The sequence below is a fragment of the Chrysemys picta genome, chromosome 3, assembly GCF_011386835.1.
Source record: "Chrysemys picta bellii isolate R12L10 chromosome 3, ASM1138683v2, whole genome shotgun sequence".
Classification (NCBI taxonomy): domain Eukaryota; kingdom Metazoa; phylum Chordata; order Testudines; family Emydidae; genus Chrysemys; species Chrysemys picta.
This window is the reverse complement of record NC_088793.1, coordinates 2,820,345-2,846,328: the sequence shown is the minus strand read 5'-3', so window position 1 is coordinate 2,846,328 and position 25,984 is coordinate 2,820,345. Positions and strand designations below refer to the sequence as shown.

At 46.3% G+C, this 25,984-nt stretch overlaps 1 protein-coding gene across 35 annotated transcripts in view; it reads right to left on the bottom strand.

The window, feature by feature from the left end:
* The window catches only part of DTNB (dystrobrevin beta), a 384,446-nt gene that overhangs the window by 27,891 nt on the left and 330,571 nt on the right, over positions 1–25,984 (bottom strand). For 17 of the 35 annotated variants that reach the window (XR_010600030.1, XR_010600034.1, XR_010600025.1 and 14 more), the window contains 2 exons: positions 20,601–20,690; positions 5,543–19,744 (listed from right to left, as the gene is read on the bottom strand). Coding sequence is in view for 14 of the 35 variants with exons in the window: in XM_065590084.1 (XP_065446156.1) it covers positions 5,543–5,596; positions 20,601–20,690 (144 nt within the window). In the remaining 21 variants the exon portion in view is untranslated. Of the gene's footprint in view, positions 1–5,542; positions 19,745–20,600; positions 20,691–25,984 lie in introns of those variants that run through there. The other 18 variants (XR_010600038.1, XR_010600040.1, XM_065590082.1 and 15 more) reach the window with 4 other exon arrangements.

The window sequence follows — 25,984 nt, the reverse complement described above, 5'->3', positions numbered from 1 at the left end:
GGACCACTGCTCAGGGGCATGTCCCTCCCCAAGACAAAACAGGCATTGGGAGTGCCTGTCTTTAAATGTCATTGAAGCTTCCGGTTTTGAACCCTAAGAATTTTGGTTCTGACATTCTATTAGAGACCCTCTGTGGGGGGTAGGGATGGAGGTAGTCCTGGCCTAAAAACTAAATATCTGATTTTAAAATGTTTAGGGTTTTTTTGTGTCAATGGCCAAAAAGACTCACAGTAGTAACTAACTGTACTAAAGAATAACTATCACTAGGACATTTAGGGCACAGGCATGCGCTCATCAAATACTGCTAGCCAAACTCTCACCCATGGGTGCATGCACACTGTGATGGGGTGTCCACCCCACGCAGGACTGGAAGGGGCTAAGGTGGCCAGGTAAACCTATTAACTGCACCTGCAGGAAGAGCCAGGGAACAGGGAATTGATGGCAAGCAGGTTCAGCTGGGCAGGAACAGGCGTGGCCCGTTAACACCTCTGCAGTCGTAGGAGAAAAAGGGGGTTAGAGGGTTACAGATTGCTGTAATAAGCCATAAATCCAGTGTTTCTATTCAGTCTATGATTTTTAGTGTCTAGCAGAGTAATGAATTTAAGTTGCCAGGCTCATCTTTTGAAAGTGTTGTGCAGGTTTCCTTTGACTGCGAAATCCTTAACAAACATCGCATCCGCCATAATCTCTCCACTGCTGAGAGGACAGCCATGCAGTCCCTGAAATCTAACCACTGGACAGTGATCAAAGCAGCAGACAAAGGGGGTTCCACCAGTTCTCAATCGTGGTCACTACATTAACAAGGCCAACCCACAGCTCTCCAACACAGCCTACTATGAAGAACTCAGAGAAGACCCCACACCACAATTTACCCAGGAACTTACTGATGTCATCAAATCCTTCCCCCAAATAACTCCAAGAGAAACTCTACAAACCCATCCCCCACAAACCCATCCAGGAACCTTCGACATGCTTCCAACATACACAAGCCAGGGAGTCCCGGCAGACCCATCGTATCTGGCCACGGCACTCTGACTGAAGAATATCAGGACTCATAGAAACCATCCTCAAACGACTCACCACACAAAGGGCCAGTTTCCTCCAGGACACAACTGACTTCCTCTACAAACTCTGCAACATTAACAGCCTCCCTCAGAACACCATCCTTACCACCATGGATGTCACTTCCCAATACACCAATGTCGCTCACAATGACGGCATAGCTGCCTGCCTCAAATATCTGCAAGACAGTGGACAACCCCTAAACCCCCTCTGACCTCACACTACTGGTGGTCATCTGCCACCCCACACTGGAGCCCAGACGCGGTATCATCAAACAACTACAACCCATACGCAACGGGGACCCCATCCTGAAAGAAAACTTTCCTGAACCCCCACTTCTGTCCTTTAAACAAGCCCCCAGCCCCTCCAAGCTCATCATCAGAAACAAACTCCCCACAGACCAGGACACCAATTCAAAGTGACACCAGACCCTGTCAGAACAACAGATGCAAAACCTGCAGATATATCTCCAGTTCTACAGTGATCAGCCCCCCACACTACATATCTTTCAAAATCCATGGATCCTACACATGCCTGTCACAACATGTGGTATACCTCATCCAGTGCACTAAATCCCTCAATAAGAACTATGTGGGTGAAACCAGACAATCACTCTGCTCTCAAATGAACTCACACGGGAAAATGATAAAAGACAAAACCACCCTATCCCCTGTGGGCAAACACTTTTCACAAAGTGATCACTCTATATCTGACCTCTCAGGCCTCATCCTCAAAGAAAACCTGCACAACACTCTCAAGAGACAAGCCTGGGAGCTTAAATTCATTACTCTGCTGGACACTAAAAATCATGGACAGAACAGAGACACTGGATAGATGGGCTATTACAACAATCTGTAACCCACCAACCCCCTCTTTTTCTTCTATGACTCTAGCTTGAACGGTTTCTTACAATAGGTGCTAATCACTTAATGTTAAACAATCTGTTCCACCTTGCATTTTGCTGTGATGCTGGGAGCTCCTTCCCCAGACCAGAAGAAGAGCTCTGTGTGGCTCAAAAGTTTGTCTCTCTCACCAACAGAAGTTGGTCCAATAAAAGATATTACCTCATTGACCCTGTCTCTCTAATGGTAGCCCAGCAAGTTGTGAAGGACTGGGAATTATGTATTGGCAATGTCAATTCAAACATTAGCCAAGAGTTCACTGTGAACAGAAGGCATAGGCGGAAATAGTACCTAGAAGATACTACAGTAATTGGCATGCTAGAAATACATGCACTGATTAAGAAATATGAAAGAGTGTAGGGTAAATGAAACAGATTACTGCTGGTTAGATTGAAATGCTGTGCACTCGAACAACTACTTCTTACTGTTCAGTGATGACTCATAAGAATCTTCAAACTCCCTCTCTTCCCCCTATTTTCCATGCAAGGTACATTACACATTTGGAAAAAGAGAGTGAACATCTGCTAAGCATCCAAAATATCTAATGAAGGAGGAAGATTCCAGGGATAAGAGCCTTGTATGTTGATTTCACTGAAATCAGACCTATTATTGCTAGTAAAAGAAAACCCAAAAGCCCAAACAAGCCTATCATTTCAAATAGTGATGGGTAAACCTCAGAGGAGTCAGAGAAGCCCCAAACATCTGGCTGCTCCCTAAAACCCCCACAATACCAACTGGCAAAGGGTTCACTATTCTGTAACAGTAACGCCTATCAGGCCTGACAAACTCACTACACCTGACACACTGCTTTCATAGTATTTACCCAAAAAGTGTCTTGTGAGGTATCAAACGAAAGCCAATAACACAGTGCTTATAATATCACTGTGAAATGTATATACTGATACTATATAAGGAATCATCTGTGCATTTGTATAAAAATTATGCTTTAAAGTCAGTAACAAGGCAGAGTGAACGAACTGGTCTTCTGCCAGATAAAAGCATGTCTCTTCGGCTATCCCTGTCTCTGAGGTAAATTAAGCATTGTAAGGACGACACAAAGGAAGCCCCATTTATATATAAAGTCAACAGGAAAAGCAGGTTGATGAGGGATGCGAACTCAACAGGTGAGCACCCCAGAGTATGAACCCCAGGCAGTTATCCTGACTCTGGGAACAAGGAGAATGGACTTTCGGAAATATAAGGAAAAGATAAAGGACACCATCATCCATTTCACTGAGGACACCCTTGGCAGAGGAGGATGGTACGGGAAGGAATGGATCCTGGATTCAATGAAAACCAGTAAACTCTGCGGAGAGACTTTGAGGGTGAGAAACTGCGTTAGACAAGGGTTAAGTCTTAGGCCTGGTCTACACTAGCAAATTAGGTCTGTTTAATTAAATTGGTCAGGGATGTGAAAAATCCACACCCCTGATTAGTGCAATTAAGTTGACCTGAGACCCCGTGCAGGGTTCTTCTGTCGATCTAGCTACTGCCTCTCAGGGAGATGGATTACCTACGCCCATGGGAGAACCCTTCCCATTGGCATAGGTAGTGTCTACACGGAAATGCTACAGCAGTGCCGGTGCAGCGTGTTAAGGGCAGACAAGCCCTTAGTCTCTAGAATGAGTGTTACACTTCTTATTTGTTTCTAACTATTTCTGTTTCCATTATTCTTACGCAATACTAACTTGAATCTGTAACTCTCTGTTCTCTGTTGATAAATATATTTGTTTTTACTATACATAGATTACAGTGCTGTGTTGACATAAAGTGTGAAACCTGAATCATAACCTTCCAGCTGTGTATATCTCTTTGGGAGGCAGCTTACCTGGTAATTTCTGTGAGTGTCCAGTGACGGGGCTGGATGCTACAGGGGAATGCTCTTCAAAAGAAGTGCAGGGATTTGGGTGCATCTAAGGTAGCCTGCAAAGCAAGATAGGCCTGACAGAGTCCTGAGGACAGTGTCTGAATGGTTGAAAGGCTGGTGCCGTACAAGAGCTGACACCCAGCTACCACAAGAAAAACTCTCTCCCGCTAGAGCAGGGAGGTAACAAGATGACTCACAATCCTGGGTGCCCTGAGAAAGGGTCACACCTTCTCAGTACCTATTTGGGCTGGAAATCTTGTGAGAACAGTCTCGTGTGTGAAATTTCATCCCAGCTAGAAGCAGGAAGTGAAGAGGTGCATGGAACAATAAAGAATAAAAATCCAACGCTGTCAAAGCTCAGCAAAGATATGTCTCAGGTGAGACATGAAATGTTTGGACTGATACTTGTCTAATCCAAATCTCTTTGTCCATCCTTAATTTAAACGTGGAAAGTGCGAGCAAACAGCTCCACGAGCAAATCAGTGTCACACTAAGGGGCACAGCCCGAACTGAAGCACCTCAGTGCAATTACTGTAAATTCCTTTCCTGGCAAAGCGGGAAGAAGAGGTGGTGGCAAATACCTTCACCCAAGCACCCCTGGTCACACCAAGAGAAGGGGTTTTCTGTTCAGTCATTTGAGGAAGGGACAGGTGAAACCGCCAAACCCAGTGTCCAGTGACTGGTATTCCACTCCCCACACCGCTCACCTGGGTTTTCTTTCTCCTGAGCCCTTTTGGATAGGGGACAGGGCCGGCTCCAGGGTTTTGGCCGCCCCAAGCAGCCAAAAAAAAAAAGCCACGATCGTGATCTGCGGCGGCAATTCGGCGGGAGGTCCTTCGCTCCGAGGCGGAGTGAGGGACCGTCCGCCGAATTGCCGCCGAATACCTGGACGTGCCGCCCCTCTCCGGAGTGGCCGCCCCAAGCAACTGCTTGACAAGTTGGTGCCTGGAGCCGGCCCTGATAGGGGATCATTAGTCCACCTGCACAACAATGCTGTGACAGCCCCACGTTCCTTCCACATCCTTATAAGCCAGAGGCAGAGCTGCCTGGGGAGGATTAGTTCTATTATCTACACTTGGAATCAGGGATTAGAGATGGGATGAGACCTGCTGTAAGGCCCCATTTTGCTGCCTGCGCAGGACTGGTCTCAGCAGAATATTGCTGAACACGGTGTCCAGACACATTTTAAATGCCTCAACCAACAAGGCTTCCTGCTTCCCTTGGGTGACACGTCCACAGCCTCGCACACCGAATTTCCAGAAACTTTCCTGATAATTCAGCCTTCATTTTCTTTATCTAACCTCACACCATTAATTCTTGTTCCTCTTGTACCGTTCAGAGTAACTCCTTTCCTGCCATGCTTACACTTGTACATGGCCACTTGCTGAAGGAAAATATTTCAATACATCTGAATACAGAGACAATGGAACCCTGGACATTACTACTGTCCCAAGCAACGGCAGAAATGGAGAGAGCAAACATATAACAGGGCAGCGAGAGGAACAGAAAGACAAGCCTGATAGGCCCAGCTGTGTGTCTGGAGGAGGTGTAACAGCAACAAGAAGCCTCCATAAACTGCCCAAACCCAAAGCTGTTACATGAATGCTTCCGCAGTGCTTGGTACACTGCTGTGGAGAGTTTGCAGACACACTCTAATCTCAGGCACAGAAATAAATGGGAAAAGTGTTTTACAGCTGAGAGAGTCTTTTACCTCTGTCCTTTCCATTCTGCATCTTTTCCTCTTCTTCTTCACCTACTTCCTCTGCTTGAAAAACAAACAAATGTCAGACAAACAAGCATGGAAACGAGTCGCTAGAAAGCGTTTTTCTACAGGAGCTCGCTAAGAGCCAGGCTGGCTTTTGAGACTCACACTGGAAAGAGGGAAGGGGCCAGTACTGGAGTGGGAGACCTCAGGAGTACATCAGACCAACTAAGCTGGAATTCTTTCATGCTGTAATGGCAGCTGCACCATCCTTTCAACTGGCAGAGCGTATGTGCCTTCTACCGACTGGTTTAATGACTCCCATTTTCACGTTCACCCTACAGGGGGCAGTGCCTGCACTCGCCAATAGGACTGGGCCTGGCCCCATGTAGCTTGATACACAAAGACCACTGGTCCTCTTGTGCACCTGGGCAGCCATATTTGAGCCTTCAAAGAGACTAAGAGCTATATAACCCAAACAATGGGACAATGGGAAATGGGTCAAACACAGATAAAAAATGGTGACTTACCTGTTGTGTAACAGTCGTTCTTCGAGATGTGGGTGCAGATGTGTATTCTGCTCAGGTGTGCACTGTCTTGTGCACTGTGAGCTGGAGACTTTTTGCCACCCATTGAGTCAGTGCAAACGCCTTATACTTCCTCATGGCCCTTCCTGAGACTATATTAAGGTGGTTCCACCCTGACCACGCTCAATAGTGCTCCAACAAACTCAAGTCTCTGGGCAGGAATCAGTGCAGACTTTTCTCTGTTCAGGATAAGATGAAGGTGATTGAACAGGTGGATGATATAGTCAATGGATGGCAATGGACCCGACTGTGAGAGAACCCCTTGACAAGCCAACCATCAAGGTAAGGGAAGACCTGTATCCCGTTCCTCCTCGAGAAGGCCACCACGCATTTGGTGATGACAGGCTGAAGGGGGGGAGCATGTACTGATGATGACAAGTCTGAGGAATTTCCTGAGGCTGAGTAACACAGCTGTATGGAAATATGTGTCCAGAAGATCAAGGGCAGCCAACCAACCATTGCCATCTAGAGAATGGAGGATTGAATCTAGGGTAACCAGGCGCAATCTCACTTGCTCGATGAACTTGTTGAGAGCCCAGAGGTCCAGGACAGTCTCAGTTCCACTCTTGTGTTTGGGGATCAGGGAAAAGAGTGGGGGAACTTACTCTGTGCCCCAGGGCAAGGAGATCCTGACCCTCCTGAAGGAGCACAGACTCATGAGAAGGGTCCCTGAAAAGGGACAGAGGAGAAGGGTAGGGAGGAGGGGTGGAAATGAATGGGACTGAATATCCCAGGCCCATAGTACTTAGGACCCACTTGTCTAAAGATATGTGTTCCCATGGGCTGAGGAAGTGGGATAATCTGTCTCTACACTGAGCAGGGATGTGTAGATTATTGTTGGTTGCTATGCTGTCCTTGAAAAACAAGTCCCAAGAGTGGTGTCCCTACCGAAAGCTGAGAGCACGGTGGGTTAGTGGTAATGTTGGATGACCTTCTTTTCTGAAGCCCCTCTCTCCTCCAAGAAGCGTAGTATCATCTGGGAGGACAGAAGGGGGAGGGATAGCTCAGTGGTTTGAGCATTGGCCTGCTAAACCCAGGGTTGTGAGCTCAATCCTTGAGGGGGCCACTTAGGGATCTGGGGCAAAATCAGTACTTGGTCCTGCTAGTGAAGGCAGGGGGCTGGACTCAATGACCTTTCAAGGTCCCTTCCAGTTCTAGGAGATGGGATATCTCTATTAATTTAAAAAAAATTAATTTAAAGGGCTGTCCATGAAAATAATCTGAATATTTCTGCAGGGGCTTGTACTAACGCTTCTTGGAGGCTGGAAGATAAACTCCCGGGGAGCGGAGAGTCACTCATGAATCTTTAAAAGATAAACACCTCATTTGTCTTGTCAGAAAATACAAACTGTCCATCAAAAGACAGAATTTCAGTGGTTTTCTGGATATCTGGTGCTATCCTGGAATTAAATAATGAAGATGCCCTCCTCTTGATGATGGCAGTGGTCATTGCTCTGGAAGAATCAGACATTATGTTGAAAGTAGATTGTAGCGAGGTCTTTGCCACAAGCAAGCTCTTTGTCAAGAAAGCTTTGAACTTCTCTCTGGAGTTGTCTGGCAATTTGTCCATGAATTTAGACATCACCACCCACTAAAAGAGCTTGCTGGTCATTATTCTCACCTGGAGTGAAGCAGAAGAACACATTTTCTTCCCAATGCGTCCAGTCTTTTAGGTTCTTTTTCTTTTGGGGTAGAATTAAATCTTCCTTGTGGTGTCCTCTCATTAGGTGCCATGACAATTAATGAGTTTGGTTTTGGAGTGAATAGACACACTCCTGCTTCTGGGAAGGGAGTGATATCTTTTTCTGTTTGCTTGGCTATTGGGGCTAGCGATGCTGACGTGTGCTACAAAGATTTGGCTGCCGATAAGAGGGCCTATGTGAGGACCTGGGGACTAGAACCTAGGCCAGCAGAGCCTGGGGTGGCTGATCGTCCCAACATGCCAGGAAGCCATCCAGAGGCACAGCCAGGAAACACTGGGGAGACTAGGGGCCGCAGGAAGTACTGCTCACGAGACCCAGAGTGACATTCCTCATGGCTCTCTGATTGGCCAAGTGCCCCAATTTAATCCCAGGGGTTGCCCCAGGAAGGTGTCTGGGTAAGTACACAGATTTTGCCCTGCTGCAACACCAGACTTTGCCTTGTTTCCTGATCTCCGGTCTCTGAGGACAGCCTGACTTTCAACCCTGACTCCTGATTCTATCCCAGTACTGCCTCTGGTCTCCGGTTTCTGACCCCGCCTGCCTCTGACCCCGATTCCTGCTTCTCGGTTCTATCCTGGTACGGCCTCTGGTCTTCGGTCTCTGACCCCGCCTGCCTCTGACCCCGATTCCTGCCTCTCGGTTCTATCCCGGTACGGCCTCTGGTCTCCCGTCTCTGACCCCGCCTGCCTCTGACCCCGACTCCTGCCTCTCGGTTCTATCCCGGTACTGCCTCTGGTCTCCGGTCTCTGACCCCGCCTGCCTCTGACCCCAATTCCTGCCTCTCGGTTCTATCCCAGTACTGCCTCTGGTCTCTGACCCCAGCCTACTCTGACCCAGACTCCTGCCTCTTGGTTCTAACCGGGTACTGCCCCTGATCTCTGGTCTCTGATGCTAGTTATGGGACTTGGCCTTGCAATTCCTCCAACTCCTGGTCGAAGACTCCTATCTCTGGTGGGCAGACCTCAGCCCAGCTGTGACTGTTAGAGGCAAGACCACCTACACCCTGGGTCCCTTACAGCATCATTGATAGAGGGGGCAACACCTCCCAGGGCTGAAGTCTGGAGGATGTCTACCAATTTGTGGGTATTCTCCTGTACCAGCCCAGCTTAAATGCCCAGAACTGCAGCCATTCTCCTGAGCCGTTCCTGGTAGAACTTGAAATCCTCTGGAACTGGGGAAGCCAAAGTCAAGGCCACCAAATCGTCCAAGGAAAGTGTTGACAGTGCTGATGGAGCTGAAGGTGTCACCTGTGGTACGGGTTGGTTCTCAGGCAAAAGGTTAACCACAGAGGAAGAATGTAGTCCTGAACTTCCACAACAGGCTGGTGCATGGCTTGGGCCGTTCCCCAGGTAAGGGGATCTTACATCCAACGTATGCAGAGAACTGGATCTGTGTGAATGAGAAGCACCCCTAGGCTGGGAATATCAGTCTAGCATACAGCAAGAAGGCCAGTACATTGTGTCTCCACTATAGAAATGTCTCTGCTTTCAGTACCAGTGCTTACTCCCTGGGTGTTTGGATGATGTATGTGATCTCATTTGCTGACGAGGGGAATGAGAAGAGTTGCAGGACACTGACCTGGAGTGAGAAGAGCTGTTAGAATAATCACTAGGTGTGATGGGTGCCCAACTGGTAGGGCCTCTGGAAAACCTGACTTGTCCACTGTACAACATGGAAAAGGTAACATTGATACTCTGGTTGGCATCGTAGACAGTCTTGCCTGGGGTCCGGTACAGAGGATGGATTCCTTATTGGTGCTGAGGGGTCAGGATTCAGACCCCACTCTGATGTAGCTACTGATACTGAGGACACTGGTACCAAGGCTGGTTTTGTAAACGATGCTGAGAGAGAGCGGGTGGAGCCTGCCTCTTCATTGGTACTGGAGCTGAAGGCAATCTCTGCCCCAAAGCTGAAGTCAATGAAGGGCCTGAGATAGCCTGGGGCACCGTCCCTTCACCAATATCTTGAGTTAGTGGGAATGCCATGACAGCTAGACAATGCAAGTCTGAAGCTGCCAGGAACCTTGCCAGGTCGATGACACAGAGTGATGGTGCTGGAGTTTCCGTAGAGACCAGACTTGACACAGTCCCACGGATGGTTCTGGAGTCGCTGGCATGGCATTGGGATTCTCCCATCCTGATGCTGGGCAGACACGGGTCTGTCCTGGGTACCAGACTTGTTGACAGTGAGGTCCTGCTCTCGATGAAGAGGAGAATAAATCCCTCCTCGATTTCTGGCACTCCGGTCCATTTTATGAGTCCTCTTACATGGGATCTGTGGAATGATCTCGGACCTCTTTTCTGCCTCCATGACTGATCAGAGTCCTGGGGTCTGTCCCCAACTCCCACAGAGGTAGAGGATACCAGTTAACTGAGTGGTTGGAACAGGGTCCTCGTGCCAAGGCAGGGTCTCACAGCCTGTTCCAACAAATGCTGCTTTAGATGAAGATCTCTTGCAGTCTGCATCGTTTTCGTAACAGAACAATAGATACTCCACTATTCCTTGATTTGGGTCTCACCGAGGCACAACAAGTAGGAACAGGCAATGCCCGAAGCCCGGGGAATGCTCCAGAACTATACAAACTAACTGTACCATTAAATATACTAATAAACTAACTAATCTAACGAACTATGGGTGCTAACTGCCAGAAACTATTTAGACTAGGAAACACCGAATCACAAAGTGTGATGCAGCAGGGAAATCATGAGGAGATTCCAACGCAGGGAGCTCCAACTCAAGCCACAGGCGGTAAGAAGGAAATGAGGGGGTTTAGGGAGGTACCACCTTGATATAGCCTCGAGAGGAGCCAAGAGGAGGTACAGAGCATGCATGCTTCCCCGACGGGTACTACAGCAGCAAAAAGTCTCCAGTTTGCAGTGCACAAGATGCCAGCACACTGGAGTGGAATACAGGTCTGCACCCACTCCAAGCAAGAAGATCCACTCTGAAGGAAAATCTGAAACAGTTTTATGGAGATCCAAGAGGAAGAACACTTGATGTTAATTACTGAAGATCTAGAGCTTAACCATGTGAGGTGCAGAGAGACCTCAACCCTCATGGAAGTCACTGGGGTGGCACAGTGGTAACTGAGAACGGATTCTGTTCCAATAAATACACGTCTCATTAGGTCTCTCAGTGACAGAAAGGAAGTGCATGCTGATGGAGCACGTAGAGTCACAGAGTTTAAGGCCAGAAGGGGCCACCAGATCATCTAGTCGGCCCTCCGGCATATCCCAGCCCACCGACACCACCTGCACATGAAACCCAACAACCAAAATGACACCAAAGTATTACAGCCCACAGGAGACTAGTGTGTGTCTCCAGGAGAGAATAGACGGGACCAAAGAGCACCAAACGCCAGATACCTCTGCAATGGCAGGGAAATTATATCTAGCTATAGCTAGATAATACTGACAAGAGACATGTACCCACATACTGCAGAGGAAAGCAAAAAATCCCCAAAGTTACTGTCAATCTCGTCTGGGGGAAAATTCCTTCCCGACCCCATATATGGTGATCAGTTAGACCCTGAACATGTGAGCAAGCACCTGAGAGGGAAAATGCTCCGTGCCACCTCAGCCCTGACCCCCCCGTTCAATGTTCCAACTTCAGCTGTAAAGCTTCCGAGAAAGACCAAAATCTCCCCCAGAACACATGGGGGGTATCCCTTCCTAACCCCTGCAGATGGCCAGCTGAAGCATGAGGTTTTAGGAACATAGGACATAAACTGGAATTGAGCAACAAGGCTCACTTTATTTAACTCCAGTGAAGCTGAAGTGAATTTATGGGCCAGGCTAGTATTTATGTTGAGGAGAATGTGGACAGAAGGGCAAGTTCATTTGTGTGTGTATGTGTGTGTGTATGTGTGTGTGTGTGTGTGTGTGTGTGTGTGTGTCATATCTCTGTATGTAGCATTTCTAGTAAAATAATGTAAACAGATAATAGTTATTACAGGCAGTGATATTTCCCTTGACCCATATTTAAAAACACAGAGTTTTGAAAGAGGAAAAAAAACCCGGTAATAGAAAGCACAACTTGAAAAGCCTGAGTAGTGTAAACTGATTCTGACCAAAGGGGATCTTTCATAGAGAAGTCAAAGAAACTGGCATTTGCTTCACTGTTCCGACTACAGCCAATTGATAAATATCACTTCGAGAAGTCAGAAGTGCTTCTACCAATGGCCTTTTCCATGGTGCCCAGCACAGCAACTGAAATATGTAATATGATGATGGCAGAAATCACTGATTGAAACTAAACAAGATTTTTAAAAATCACAAAGGTGAGCTGGGGCTCCAAGCAATTTCCGAGTCTGGCTGCTACGCTTGTCTCTTGCTTCTCAAGCTAAGTGGGGCTGGGAAAGTTAGACAGCAGCCTGCTTAGTCCCTAGGATAAGGAGTATATGTTACCTTATGTTGCTTTTGAATGACCTAGCTGGTCATCACTCTAAGTGGTATCCAGTATTTCCTGGCCAGGGAAGATTGTGTCAACATGGAACTTTCCTAAGGGTAGGGACTGGGGGATAGTCAAACTTTTTGTGAGAAGCCCACGCCTTATACTCAGATCTATCGACTGTCTACTGACTATCTGCAGAAGCAATTCTTCCTTTCCCTTTTTGCTCTCCTCAGGGCACTGTTTTTTGAATGCAGACGAAGACGCTATAGGCCAAATAGATGCTAGGTACTGTAGCTCACACCTGTGACTCACAAAAACATGCCAAACTTTGTGTCTGTAACTATAGCTGGCAGGGAATCCAGGCCTGGAGGAGGTTTAAGTTCTCCTAGTGTAACTCCTGACTAACGTGTTAAATCCCATTGAATCTCCTCAGCTGCGTATAACTCGTGCTTTTCCTAATTTACACAAATGAAATGATTTCAGATATTTTCAAGGGATCTGTCTTCTTTAGTTTCTGCATATAATCAAATACAAGATTGTAATTAATTTCATCTTCAATCCCCCGTGCATTATAAATGCCTTACATGACAAGACTGAAATAACTGTCAACAGCACAAACCTTGCTTTGTTTGTAGTTGTCAAACACTGTACAGATTTCAAGAGAGACCAGGAGATCAGAAGTCCTGTATCCCTGATGCAAGTCACTGTGGGCCAGGGTCTGATCTCAGGTACATTAGTATAAACCTGCAGGACTATTGAAAGCAAGAAATAAATTACTGCAGACATCTGTCTTGGGCTGAGAGTTTATTCACCTTGTTTCAGCTGGAGGGGAACGGAACTGTGCATCTCTGAACATGATGATTTACTGAAGAAACACAAGGTCCCTTAAGAGAAGGTTACTCACCTTGTGCAGTAACTGAGATTCTTCGAGATGTGTGTCCCTGTGGGTGCTCCACTTCAGGTGACTGTGCGCCCCTGCACCTCTAGTCGGAGAATTTCGACAGCAGTACCCAGTTGGGCCATACATGCTCTCCCCGTCTCGTGCCTGTAGCAGCGATTAAATAGGGCTTTGCGGCCAACCCATCTCCCCCATCAGTTCCTTCTCTACCACAGAGGACCTTACTGGAACTCCGAAGTAGAGGGGAGGAGGGTGGGTAGTGGAGCAGCCACAAACGGTGCACATCTCAAAGAACTTCAGTTACTGCGCAATACGAGTAACCTCCTTCTTCTTCAAGTGATGTCACTGTGGGTGCTCCACTTCAAGTGACTGTAGAGCAGTGACCCTCAGTGGAAAGGAGCAGCTTCGGAGCTGGGTCTGTGATCGATAATGAGACCATGTGTCATAATAAAGTGTCGTATGTTGAGTCCTGCTCAATTGCGCAGTGTTGAACGAATGTTGCAGTAGACCCTCACATTTACAAACACCTCGGGAATGGAGGTTGTTCGTAACTCTGAAATGTTCGTTACTCTGAACAAAATGTTATGGTTGTTCTTTCAAAAGTTTGCAGCTGAACACTGCCTTAATACAGCTTTGAAACTATACTATGCAGAAGAAAAATGCCGCTTTCCCTTTATATTTTTTAGTGGTTTATGTTTAACACAGTACTATACTGTATTTGGATTTTTTTGGTCTCTGCTGCTGCCTGATTGTGTACGTCCAGTTTCAAATGAGGTGTGTGGTTGACTGGTCAGTTCGTAACTCTAGTGTTGGTAACTCTGAGGTTCTACTGTGGCTGCTTTACATATGTCTGTAACAGGTACATTATTAAGGACGGGTACCAATGTGAACAGCAAACTGGTAGAATGTGTTCTAACCCTCGGAGGGGGTTGTAGTTCATGTCGGCGGTAGCAGAGATAAATGCACTCTGAAATCCATTTGGAGAGTCTCTGCTTAGATATAGCGTCTCCTTTAGATCTCTCAGTAGTAGAGAGAAACAGCTTTGGTGCCTTCCTAAATGGTTTACTCCGTTCAAGATAAAAGCCTAGTGCCCTTATGACATCCAGAGTATGGAATGCCGCTTCTGAGATTTAGGGAAGAATGCGGGAAAATGGATTTTAGGTAGAAACTTAGGATGTGGTCTTAGAATGATCTTGTTCTTGAAAAAGATTGTGTATGAGGGGTATGCCATAAGGGCGACAAGGAAGGCTACTTTCATTGAAAGGTGTAATAGACAACATGTAGCCAAGGGTTTGAACAGAGGTCCAGTAAGGGAACAAAGTACTAAATTAAAATCCCATGGAGGCGTTGGGACTCTGAGTTCAGGATAGAGTTTCCAGATACCTTGTAGGAATCGTTTTGTAATTGGATGGGCAAAGACTGAGAACCCATCCACTTTATGGTGAAAGGCTGTGATTGCTGCAAAGTGCACTCTGAGTGAGCTCGTTGAAAGAGCTGACATTTTTTAACTGAAATATATAGTCCAGGGCTAGTAGCAGAACGGAGGTGGTGGCTCTGATTCGTTTGTTCTTGTGGAGGAAGGTCAAATGTGTAGTCAATCATCTGCTGTTTAGCAAGATATCCTTCCCTGCTTCTGAGCAGATCATCTCTTTGCCTTGGAACCATGAGAGAGCCATGCTCTCAGGTGGGAGTATCTTCAGTTTCAGGTGCAAGATCTGGCCTGCATCTTGTGACAGGAGGTGTGGAAGAAGTGGGAGCACACGTGGTGAACATTCCGACCTCTGTTGTAGGTATGGAAACCAAGTTTGTCTGGGCCTGTTGGGGGCTATCAGGATGACCCTGCATTGGTTGGTCTTGATCTTTTGTATGACCCTGGACAACAATGGGGTAGGAGAGAAAGTGTAAAGAAGAGAGAGAGAGAGAGAGAGAGAGAGAGAGAGAGAAATCACTCGATCATTACCTGTTAGGTTCACTCCCTCTGGGGCACCTGGCATTGGCCACTGTCAGTAGACAGGATACTGGGCTGGATGGACATTTGGTTTGACTCAGTACAGCTGTTCTTATGCTCTTAAGAGGTGCATCCCATCTGAGGAGGAAGGTGTCACCTCTGGATCCCGGTCCCAAGCCTGCTCTGGAGCGAAATGTTGGACATTTGCTGTTCTGACTCATGGCAAATAGGTTTATTGTGGGGAATCCCCATTGATGGAATATGTCCTGTATCACCAAGGTTTACTTCCCACTTGTGATCGTGGGAAAACTTTCTGCTTAACATGTCTGCTGGGGTGTTCTGATATCCTGGTAGGTAGGCAGCTGATATGGTGATGTTGTGTTGGATGCATTTGGTTCCACAGTCGTAAGGCCTCGGTGCAAAGGGAGTGTGACCTTGCTCCTCTCTGTTTGTTTGTATGGAACATGCAAGCAATGGGTTCCATCAGGAGCTGTATGGTTTTGTTTTTGATCACGGGCAGGAAGTGTGCACATGCATTGCAAACTGCTCGCAGTTCCAGAATGTTTATGTGCAGCGTTCATTCTGAAGGAGACCTCCTGCCCTGTACTGTTAGGTTGTTTACATGGGAGCCCCAGCCCACTATGAAGGCATCTGTTGTGATTACATTGTGGGGGAACCCTGCACACACATTGTGTGAATGGGTCCACCACCGAAGCAAGTCCTTGACCTTTTGTGGCATGTGGAGAGGTTTGCTCAGACTGTGTTTGTGTGGGATGTACACTGTCCTGGGCCTCCCTTGCCAGCGGGGCATGCGTAATCTGGCAAGTTTTGCAATATAGGTGGTTGCCGCCATGTGGCCTAATAGTCGGAGGCAAGTCCTGGCAGATGTTTGTGGCTGCTCACTGTAGTGTTGATCAAGTTCACTAGGGTGGCGAATCTGTGTAGTGGGAGTGAGGCTTTTGCCTCCAATGAGTTTAGGTGAGCCCCCAGTGAATTTTAGTTCTTGAACTGGTGTCACTGTTGATTTTTGAATGTTTATTTGGAGGCTGAGTTTTGTAAAGAGTGACATTGTCCTCTGTGTGACTTTGATGGCTTCCTCCCAAGTGGGGCCTGGAGTAGACAGTCATCGAAATATGGGTATATCATGACCCCTTGTTTACGTAGGTGGGCTGCCGCCACTGCTAGAACTTTGGAAAAAACTCGGGGAGCCGTGGAAAGGCCAAAGGACAGTACCATGTACTGATAATGATCTTGTCCCAAAACAAATTGGAGAAACTGCCTGTGTGATAGATGTATGGCGATGTGAAAGTATGCATAGAATCATAGAACTGGAAGGGACCTCAAGAGGTCACCTAGTTCCATTCCCGGCACTCATGGCAGGACTAAGTATTATCTAGACCATCCCTGACAAGTCTAACCTGCTCTTAAAAATCTCCAATGATGGAGATTCCACAGCCTCCCTAGGCAATTTATTCCAGTGCTTAACCACCCTGACAATTAGGAAATTTTTCCTAATATCCAACCTAAATCTCTTCCACTGCAACTTGAGACCATTACTCCTTGTTCTGTCATCAGGTACCACTGAGAACAGTCTAGATCCATCCTCTTTGGAACCCCCTTTAAGGTAGCTGAAAGCAGCTATCAAATCCCCCCTCATTCTTCTCATTCTGCAGACTAAACAATCCCAGTTCCCTCAGCCTCTCCTCATAAGTCACGTGCTCCAGACCCCTAATCATTTTTGTTGCCCTCCGCTGGACTCTTTCCAATTTTTCCACATCCTTCTTGTAGTGTGGGGCCCAAAACTGGACACAGTACTCCAGATGAGGTCTCACCAATGCCGAATAGAGGGGAATGATCACGTCTCTCAATCTGCTGGCAATGCCCCTACTTATACAGCCCAAAATGCCGTTAGCCTTCTTGGCAACAAGAGCACACTGTTGACTCATATCCAGCTTCTCGTCCACTGTAACCCCTAGGTCCTTTTCTGCAGAACTGCTTCCTAGCCATTTGGTCCCTAGTTTGTAGCAGTGTCTGGGATTCTTCCGTCCTAAGTGCAGGACTCTGCACCTGTTCTTGTTGCACCTCATCAGATTTCTTTTGGCCCAATCCTCTAATTTGTCTAGGTCCCTCTGTATCCTATCCCTACCCTCCAGCGTATCTACCACTCCTCCCAGTTTAGTGTCATATGCAAACTTGTTGATGACCCCTCCCAGCTTGGTATCGTCCGCAAACTTTATAAGTGTACTCTCTATGCCATTATCTAAATCATTGATGAAGATATTGAACAGAACCGGACCCAAAACTGATCCGTGTGGGACCCCAATCTATATGCCCTTCCAGCATGACTGTGAACCACTGATAACTACTCTGTGGGAACAGTTTTCCAACCAAAACAACAAGGAGTCCGGGGGCACCTTAAAGACTAACAGATTTATTTGGGCATAAGCTTTTGTGGGTAAAAACCTCACTTCTTCGGATGCATAGAGAAAAAGTTACAGATGCAGGCATTATATACTGACACATGGAGAGCAGGGAGTTACTTTGCAAGTGGAGAACCAGTGTTGACAGGGCCAATTCAATCAGGGTGGATGTAGTCCACTCCCAATAATAGATGAGGAGGTGTCAATTCCAGGAGAGGAAAAGCTGCTTCTGTATTGAGCCAGCCACTCCCAGTCCCTATTCAAGCCCAGATTAATGGTGTTAAATTTGCAAATGAATTTTAGTTCTGCTGTTTCTCAAGTTTTTTTGTTCAATGATAATGACTTTTAAATCTGTAATAGAATGACCAGGGAGATTGAAGTGTTCACTTACTGGCTTTTGTATGTTACCATTCCTGATGTCCGATTTGTGTCCATTTATTCTTTTGCGGAGGGACTGTCCGGTTTGGCCAATGTACATGGCAGAGGGGCATTGCTGGCACATGATGGCATATATAACATTAGTAGATGTGCAGGTGAATGAGCCCTTGATGGTGTGGCTGATGTGGTTGGGTCCTCTGATGGTGTCGCCAGAGTAGATATGGGGACAGAGTAGGCAACGAGGTTTGCTACAGGGATTGGTTCTTGGGTTGGTGTTTCAGTGGTGTGTAGTTGCAGGTGAGTATTTGCTTCAGGTTGGGGGGTTGTCTGTAAGCGAGGACTGGCCTGCCTCCCAAGGTCTGTGAGAGTGAGGGATCATTTTCTAGGATAGGTTGTAGATCATTAATAATGCGCTGGAGAGGTTTTAGCTGGGGTCTGTATGTGATGACCAGTGGTGTTCTGTTATTATCCTTGTTGGGCCTGTCCTGTAGTAGGTGATTTCTGGGTACCCGTCTTGCTCTGTCAATCTGTTTCCTCACTTCCCCAGGTGGGTATTGTAGTTTTAAGAATGCTTGATAAAGCATTGTAGGTACAAGTGGAATGAAGTGTTCACTTACTGGTTTTCGTATGTTACCATTCCTGATGTCCGATTTGTGTCCATTTATTCTTTTACGTAGGGACTGTCCGGTCTGGCCAATGTACATGGCAGAGGGGCATTGCTGTTGTTTTAGTGGATACAGACTAACACGGCTACCCTCGATACATTTTCCAACCAGTTTTGCACCCACCTTATAGTAGCTCCATCTAGGTTGCATTTCCCTAGCTTGTTTATGAGAATGTCATGTGAGATAGTATCAAAAGCTTTACTAAAGTCAAGATATACCACATCTACCGCTTCCCCCCATCCACAAGGCTTGTTACCCTGTCAAAGAAAGCTATCAGGTTGGTTTGACATGATTTGTTCTTGACTAATCCATGCTGATTGTTACTTATCATATTATTATCTTCTTGTTGTTTGCAAATTGATTGCTTAATTATTTGCTCCATTATCCACTGTGTCTGCCGAGTCTGATGACACCTGGAGAGCTGTTTGTGCCAGGAGGTGGCCTTCAGCGATGACTGACCTAAATTGCTCCTACTAGTCTTCTGGTATAAAGTCAATAAATTCAGACAGTTTAGAATAACTGGTGTGGTTGTATTTTGCCATCAAGGTCATATAGTTGGCGATTATAGCCAACTGATGACTGGGAGAAGTTTGTGGTTCTGAGCCTGAGTCCGGGCTGAGGGATTTTTCCATAAGGATAAGTTTGAATTTAAGGTCCCTCACTTTCCTGGCACGGGCCTTAAGGTTGTGGCAATGGAAGCACTTCTGGGGTATGTGCGTTTCCCCCAAGCAGCGGACACACTGAGAATGTCCATCTGAAACGGGGATTGCCTCTTGGCAGGAGAGGCAACATTTAAAACCCAGGCATCCCCGGGGCATTCTCAGGTGGAGTTATCCCAGAAAGGGATGAATGAAACATAACATAAAATAATACATTTTTATTTATTTTTTTAAATGAGAAGAAAGAAAAGGGGTAGAGTAGTTAGTTATAACTTGCTTTCCTATCTTCTACTATACAGTTAATCCTAAATCTAGATCTCAGGGGAGAGCGCACGTGGGGCCCACCGGACATTGCTGTCTAAATTCTCTGACTAGAGGCGCAGGGGCGCACAATCATCTGACGTGACGCACCCACAGGGACATCACTCGAAGAAGAACTATAACAGCACTAGTGATTGCTGCTGTAATACATGAAGGACTTCATTAACTCCACAGCTGCTGCTGCAGCTAAGACACAAGGTTTGGACTGGTGAATGTACTGTTCAGCAGTAACTAGGGAATCTGTTAGGAAAATATAAAATCTGTGTTTAGATGTGAATGCAGAATCCTTTCCTTATTCCTAAAAGCACAAGGCCCTTTAACAAATAGCTGAAATGCTGAACAATGAAGTTCTTTACAAGCAAGCCCTGAGAAGCTTGGGATGGGTCTTTCTCAACAAGTTTGTAAGTTTGTTGTGGCCCAATTATTCTGTTCACTGAAACCCACTATCATTACTATTGTGCAAAAGGCACGCAGGCAAAATCACCACTTTTTGCACAGCTGTTTAATCCCTTTCTTTAAGTTGAGCCAAATGTATATTTTAATTTTATATTCATGCCTAGAGTTCCCTAATGGGAATTCATTTTAAGTGCACTCCAAATTGCTGTTATAAATACTACAGAATCATTAAGTAGCAGTTTGTATGAACTCACTGAAAAATATATCTTAACTTCTAAGCTCATGTCTTTAAAGAGCTGCTGTAGTCAAAAAAAAAAAAAAAAAAGACATTAAAAGTGGCATCTTTGCTCCCTGGCAAGCGTTCTGAATCACATATGCTTACATTACAAGCAAAGAAAAGTTATTACGGTTAGCCTTGTAGAAGTCAATACAGCTATGAGTGAGTGAACTGGTTTCTAGCATCCCAGAATCATCAACAACAGTGTCAGCCAGGTTCTGTATGTAGAACAGAATTCTCATTACTGGTGACTTCTCACTGAGGGAGAATTAAATTGCAACCTTGCAATCTAATTTTTCTATTTAGTTTCTGGATGAGAACTACAGTTTACAGATAAATCTTCGACACATGGCTTTAAGATTACTATTGCTGGTCACACTGATCGCCGGAGTGTACATGTATGTTAAAGTTTAACTCTCTCACCTGAATGAAGTTCCTTCACCAAAGAAGACATTGTATTTGTAATTGAATCAGCTGCTACCAATAAATCGTTACGGAGGTTTCTTCGTGTACCTAGGAAAGAAATGGAGGAAAAGAAAATGAAAAGTTATGGCAGATATTAGACTTCAATTTCCCAAGCTACTCACAAACGGAAGCTCAATCAGTTGTTCCTGACCAATCAAAATAAGTGATTACTTTCCCTCTGTAAGGAATATGAGAGCAGAACTGCAAACACTCACCTTTGCCTGCAGAGCTGCCACTTGGAAGGGTAGCTGTAGTGCAAAAACCCATTAAAACCAATCCTGGTTTAGTAAAGATTTCTGATATAAATGATCTGGAAAAAGGGGTAAACAGTGAGGTGGAAAAATTTGCAGATGATACAAAACTACTCAAGGTAGTTAAGTCCCAGGCAGCCTGCGAAGAGCTACAAAAGGATCTCACAAAACTGAGCGACTGGGCAACAAAATGGCAGATGAAATTCAATGTTGATAAATTCTAAGTAATGCACATTGAAAAACATAATCCCAACTATACATAAAAAATTATGGGGTCTAAATTAGCTGTTGCCACTCAAGAAAGAGATCTTGGAGTCATTGTGGATAGTTCTCTGAAAACATCCACTCAATGTGCAGCGGCAGTCAAAAAAGTGAACAGGATGTTGGGAATCATTAAGAAATGGATAGATAATAAGACAGAAAATATCATATTCAGTGCAGATGTGGTCGCCCCATCTCAAAAAAGAGATACTGGAATTGGAAAGGTTTCAGAGTAGCAGCCGTGTTAGTCTGTATCCGCAAAAAGAACAGGAGTACTTGTGGCACCTTATAGACTAACAGATTTATTAGAGCATAAGCTTTCATGGACTACAGTCCACTTCTTCGGATGCATCCAAAAGCTTATGCTCTAATAAATCTGTTAGTCTCTAAGGTGCCACAAGTACTCCTGTTCTTTTTGTGGAATTGGAAAAGCTTCAGAAAAGGGCAACAAAAATGATTAGGGATCTGGAACAGCTGACATATGAGGAGAGATTAATAAGACTGGAACTTTTCAGCTTGGAAAAGAGACAACTAAGGGGGATATGATAGAGATCTATAAAATCATGATGGGTGTGGAGAAAGTAAATAAGGAAGTGTTATTTACTCCTTCTCATAACACAAGAACTAGGGGTCACCAAATGAAATTAATAGGCAGCAGGTTGAAAACAAACAAAAGGAAGTATTTTTTCACACACCGCACAGTCAACCTGTGGAACTTCTTGCCAGAGGATGTTGTGAAGGCCAAGACTATAACAGGATTAAAAAAAGAATTAGATAAATTCATGGAGGATAGGTCCATCAACGGCTACTAGCCAGGACGGGCAGGGATGGTGTCCCTAGCCTCTGTTTTCCAGAAGCTGGGAATGGGCAACAGGGGATGGATCACTTGATGATTCCCTGTTCTGTTCATTCCCTCTGGGGCACCTGGCATTGGCTACTGTCGGAAGTCAGGGTACTGGGCTAGATGGACCATTGGTCTGACCCAGTATGGCCGTTCTTATGTTCTTATATCCTGGAGTGGCTCCCTGCTTGGTGGATCGATTGTCTGCTTAGCTAATATGCTGTTACACTATATTTTCAATTACATGGACAGCACAGGTGGACCACATCAGCATGGTCAAGTGTTTCTTTGCCCAAGACAAGAGTAGTTTGCTTCTCTTTGAAGTGCAGCGATCTGGTGCTTCCATTTGTGTATATACACACACACCATCCATGAAAATGCTTCCAGTCCCTTGTGTATAGTTCTTCTTTCCAGTGACTGATGGAGTAACTCTCTTTCCTGATGGACAATGCTCCAGTGGATAGCAGGCTCCCTAGTGCTCCAAATTGGCATCTATTGTGATCTATTGGAGGGCTTTAAACTAGGTTCACCGGGGGAAGGAGACCAAAGCCCTGAGGTAAGTGGGGAAATGGGATCCTGGGAGGAAGCACGAGCAGGAGAGCGCAAGAGGGGAGGACTCCTGTCTCATGCTGAGAAAGAGGGACGATCATTGAGTTATCTTAAGTGCCTATACACAAATGCAAGAAGCCTGGGAAACAAGCAGGGAGAACTGGAAGTCCTGGCACAGTCAGGGAACTATGATGTGATTGGAATAACAGAGACTTGGTGGGATAACTCACATGACTGGAGTACTGTCATGGATGGATATAAACTGTTCAGGAAGGACAGGCGGGGCAGAAAAGGTGGGGGAGTTGCGTTGTATGTAAGAGAGGAGTATGACTGCTCAGAGCTCCGGTATGATACTGCAGAAAAACCTGAGAGTCTCTGGATAAAGTTGAGAAGTGGGAGCAACAAGGGTGATGTCGTGGTTGGAGTCTGCTATAGACCACCAGACCAGGGGGATGAGGTGGACGAGGCTTTCTTCTGGCAACTAGCAGAAGTTGCTAGATCGCAGGCCCTGGTTCTCATGGGAGACTTTAATCACCCTGATATCTGCTGGGAGAGCAATACAGCGGTGCACAGGCAATCCAGGAAATTTTTGGAAAGCGTAGGGGACAATTTCCTGGTGCAAGTGCTGGAGGAACCAACTAGGGGCAAAGCTTTTCTTGACCTGCTGCTCACAAACAGGGAAGAACTAGTAGGGGAAGCAAAAGTGGATGGGAACCTGGGAGGCAGTGACCATGAGATGGTCGAGTTCAGGATCCTGACACAAGGAAGAAAGGAGAGCAGCAGAATATGGACCCTGGACTTCAGAAAAGCAGACTTTGACTCCCTCAGGGAACAGATGGGCAGGATCCCCTGGGAGAATAACATGAAGGGCAAAGGGGTTCAGGAGAGCTGGCTGTATTTTAAAGAATCCTTATTGAGGTTGCAGGAACAAACCATCCCGATGTGTAGAAAGAATAGTAAATATGGCAGGCGACCAGCTTGGCTAAACAGTGAAATCCTTGCTGATCTTAAACGCAAAAAAGAGGCTTATAAGAAGTGGAAGATTGGACAAATGACCAGGGAGGAGTATAAAAATATTGCTCAGGCGTGCAGGAGTGAAATCAGGAAGGCCAAATCACACTTGGAGTTGCAGTTAGCAAGAGATGTTAAGAGTAACAAGAAGGGTTTCTTCAGGTATGTTAGCAACAAGAAGAAAATCAAGGAAAGTGTGGGCCCCTTACTGAATGAGGGAGGCAACCTAGTGACCGAGGATGTGGAAAAAGCTAATGTACTCAATGATTTTTTTGCCTCTGTCTTCACGCACAAGGTCAGCTCCCAGATTGCTGCACTGGGCAGTACAGCATGGGGAGAAGGTGACCAGCCCTCTGTGGAGAAAGAAGTGGTTCGGGACTATTTAGAAAAACTGGACGTGCACAAGTCCATGGGGCCGGATGCGCTGCATCCGAGGGTGCTAAAGGAGTTGGCGGGTGAGATTGCAGAGCCATTAGCCATTATTTTTGAAAACTCATGGCGATCGGGGGAGGTCCCAGATGACTGGAAAAAGGCTAATGTAGTGCCCATTTTTAAAAAAGGGAAGAAGGAGGATCCGGGGAACTACAGGCCAGTCAGCCTCACCTCAGTCCCTGGAAAAATTATGGAGCAGGTCCTCAAGGAATCAATTATGAAACATTTAGAGGAAAGGAAAGTGATCAGGAACAGTCAGCATGGATTCACGAAGGGGAAGTCGTGCCTGACTAACCTAATTGCCTTCTATGATGAGATAACTGGCTCTGTGGATGAGGGGAAAGCAGTGGATGTGTTATTTCTTGACTTTAGCAAAGCTTTTGATACTGTCTCCCACAGTATTCTTGCCACCAAGTTAAAGAAGTATGGGCTGGATGAATGGACTGTAAGGTGGATAGAAAGCTGGCTAGATCGTCGGGCTCAACGGGTAGTGATCAATGGCTCCATGTCTAGTTGGCAGCCGGTTTCAAGTGGAGTGCCCCAAGGGTCGGTCCTGGGGCCGGTTTTGTTTAATATCTTTATTAATGATCTGGAGGATGGTGTGGACTGCACTCTCAGCAAGTTTGCAGATGACACTAAACTAGGAGGTGTGGTAGATACACTAGAGGGTAGGGATCGGATACAGAGGGACCTAGACAAATTAGAGGATTGGGCAGAAAAAAACCTGATGAGGTTCAACAAGGACAAGTGCAGAGTCCTGCACTTAGGACGGAAGAATCCCATGCACTGCTACAGACTAGGGACCGAATGGCTAGGTAGCAGTTCTGCTGAAAAGGACCTAGGGGTCACAGTGGATGAGAAGATGGATATGAGTCAACAGTGTGCTCTTGTTGCCAAGAAGGCTAACGGCATTTTGGGCTGTATAAGTAGGGGCATTGCCAGCAGATCGAGGAACGTGATCGTTCCCCTTTATTCGACATTGGTGAGGCCTCATCTGGAATACTGTGTCCAGTTTTGGGCCCCACACTACAAGAAGGATGTGGAAAAATTGGAAAGAGTCCAGCGGAGGGCAACAAAAATGATTAGGGGTCTGGAGCACATGACTTATGAGGAGAGGCTGAGAGAACTGGGATTGTTTAGTCTCCAGAAGAGAAGAATGAGGGGGGATTTGATAGCAGCCTTCAACTACCTGAAGGGGGGTTCCAAAGAGGATGGAGCTCGGCTGTTCTCAGTGGTGGCAGATGACAGAACAAGGAGCAATGGTCTCAAGTTGCGGTGGGGGAGGTCCAGGTTGGATATCAGGAAATACTATTTCACTAGGAGGGTGGTGAAACACTGGAATGCGTTACCTAGGGAGGTGGTGGAGTCTCCTTCCTTGGAGGTTTTTAAGGCCCGGCTTGACAAAGCCCTGGCTGGGATGATTTAGCTGGGAATTGGTCCTGCTTTGAGCAGGGGGTTGGACTAGATGACCTCTTGAGGTCCCTTCCAACTCTGATATTCTATGATTCTATGATTCTATGATTCTATGATTGGTATGCTTGGTTCCAAGATTTGCAAACTTCTTGAAAATCTGTGTCCTGCCATCCACCACTGCAGGAACCTGTTCACAGCTGGGGAAACCTGAACCTTTGCCATAGGTTGTGTAAGCACAGGGGCAATGAGCAAATTATGTTGTGTAAAAAAATCTCATGTGAAACCTGATCCTTCTGATAATGCCTGTGCAAGAGATTAGCAATACCAAGAGGGGCGGCAGGGTTTGTATCACGGACACCTGCATTTTGCACTTTTTGGATGGCTCTTATTGTCTTCTGTTGCCTCTCTGAGGAGCATAGACACAAACTTTTAGGTTTCCCTGGGAGTGCGCCACCCCGAGGCCTTGGCCCACTCCACCCCATTCCCCAAGGCCTGCCCTCACTCCGCCTCTTCCCACCCTGCTCCGCCCCCCCCCCCGAGGCCTCCCTCACTCTGCCTTCCTTCCCAAGGCCCCACCCTCGCTC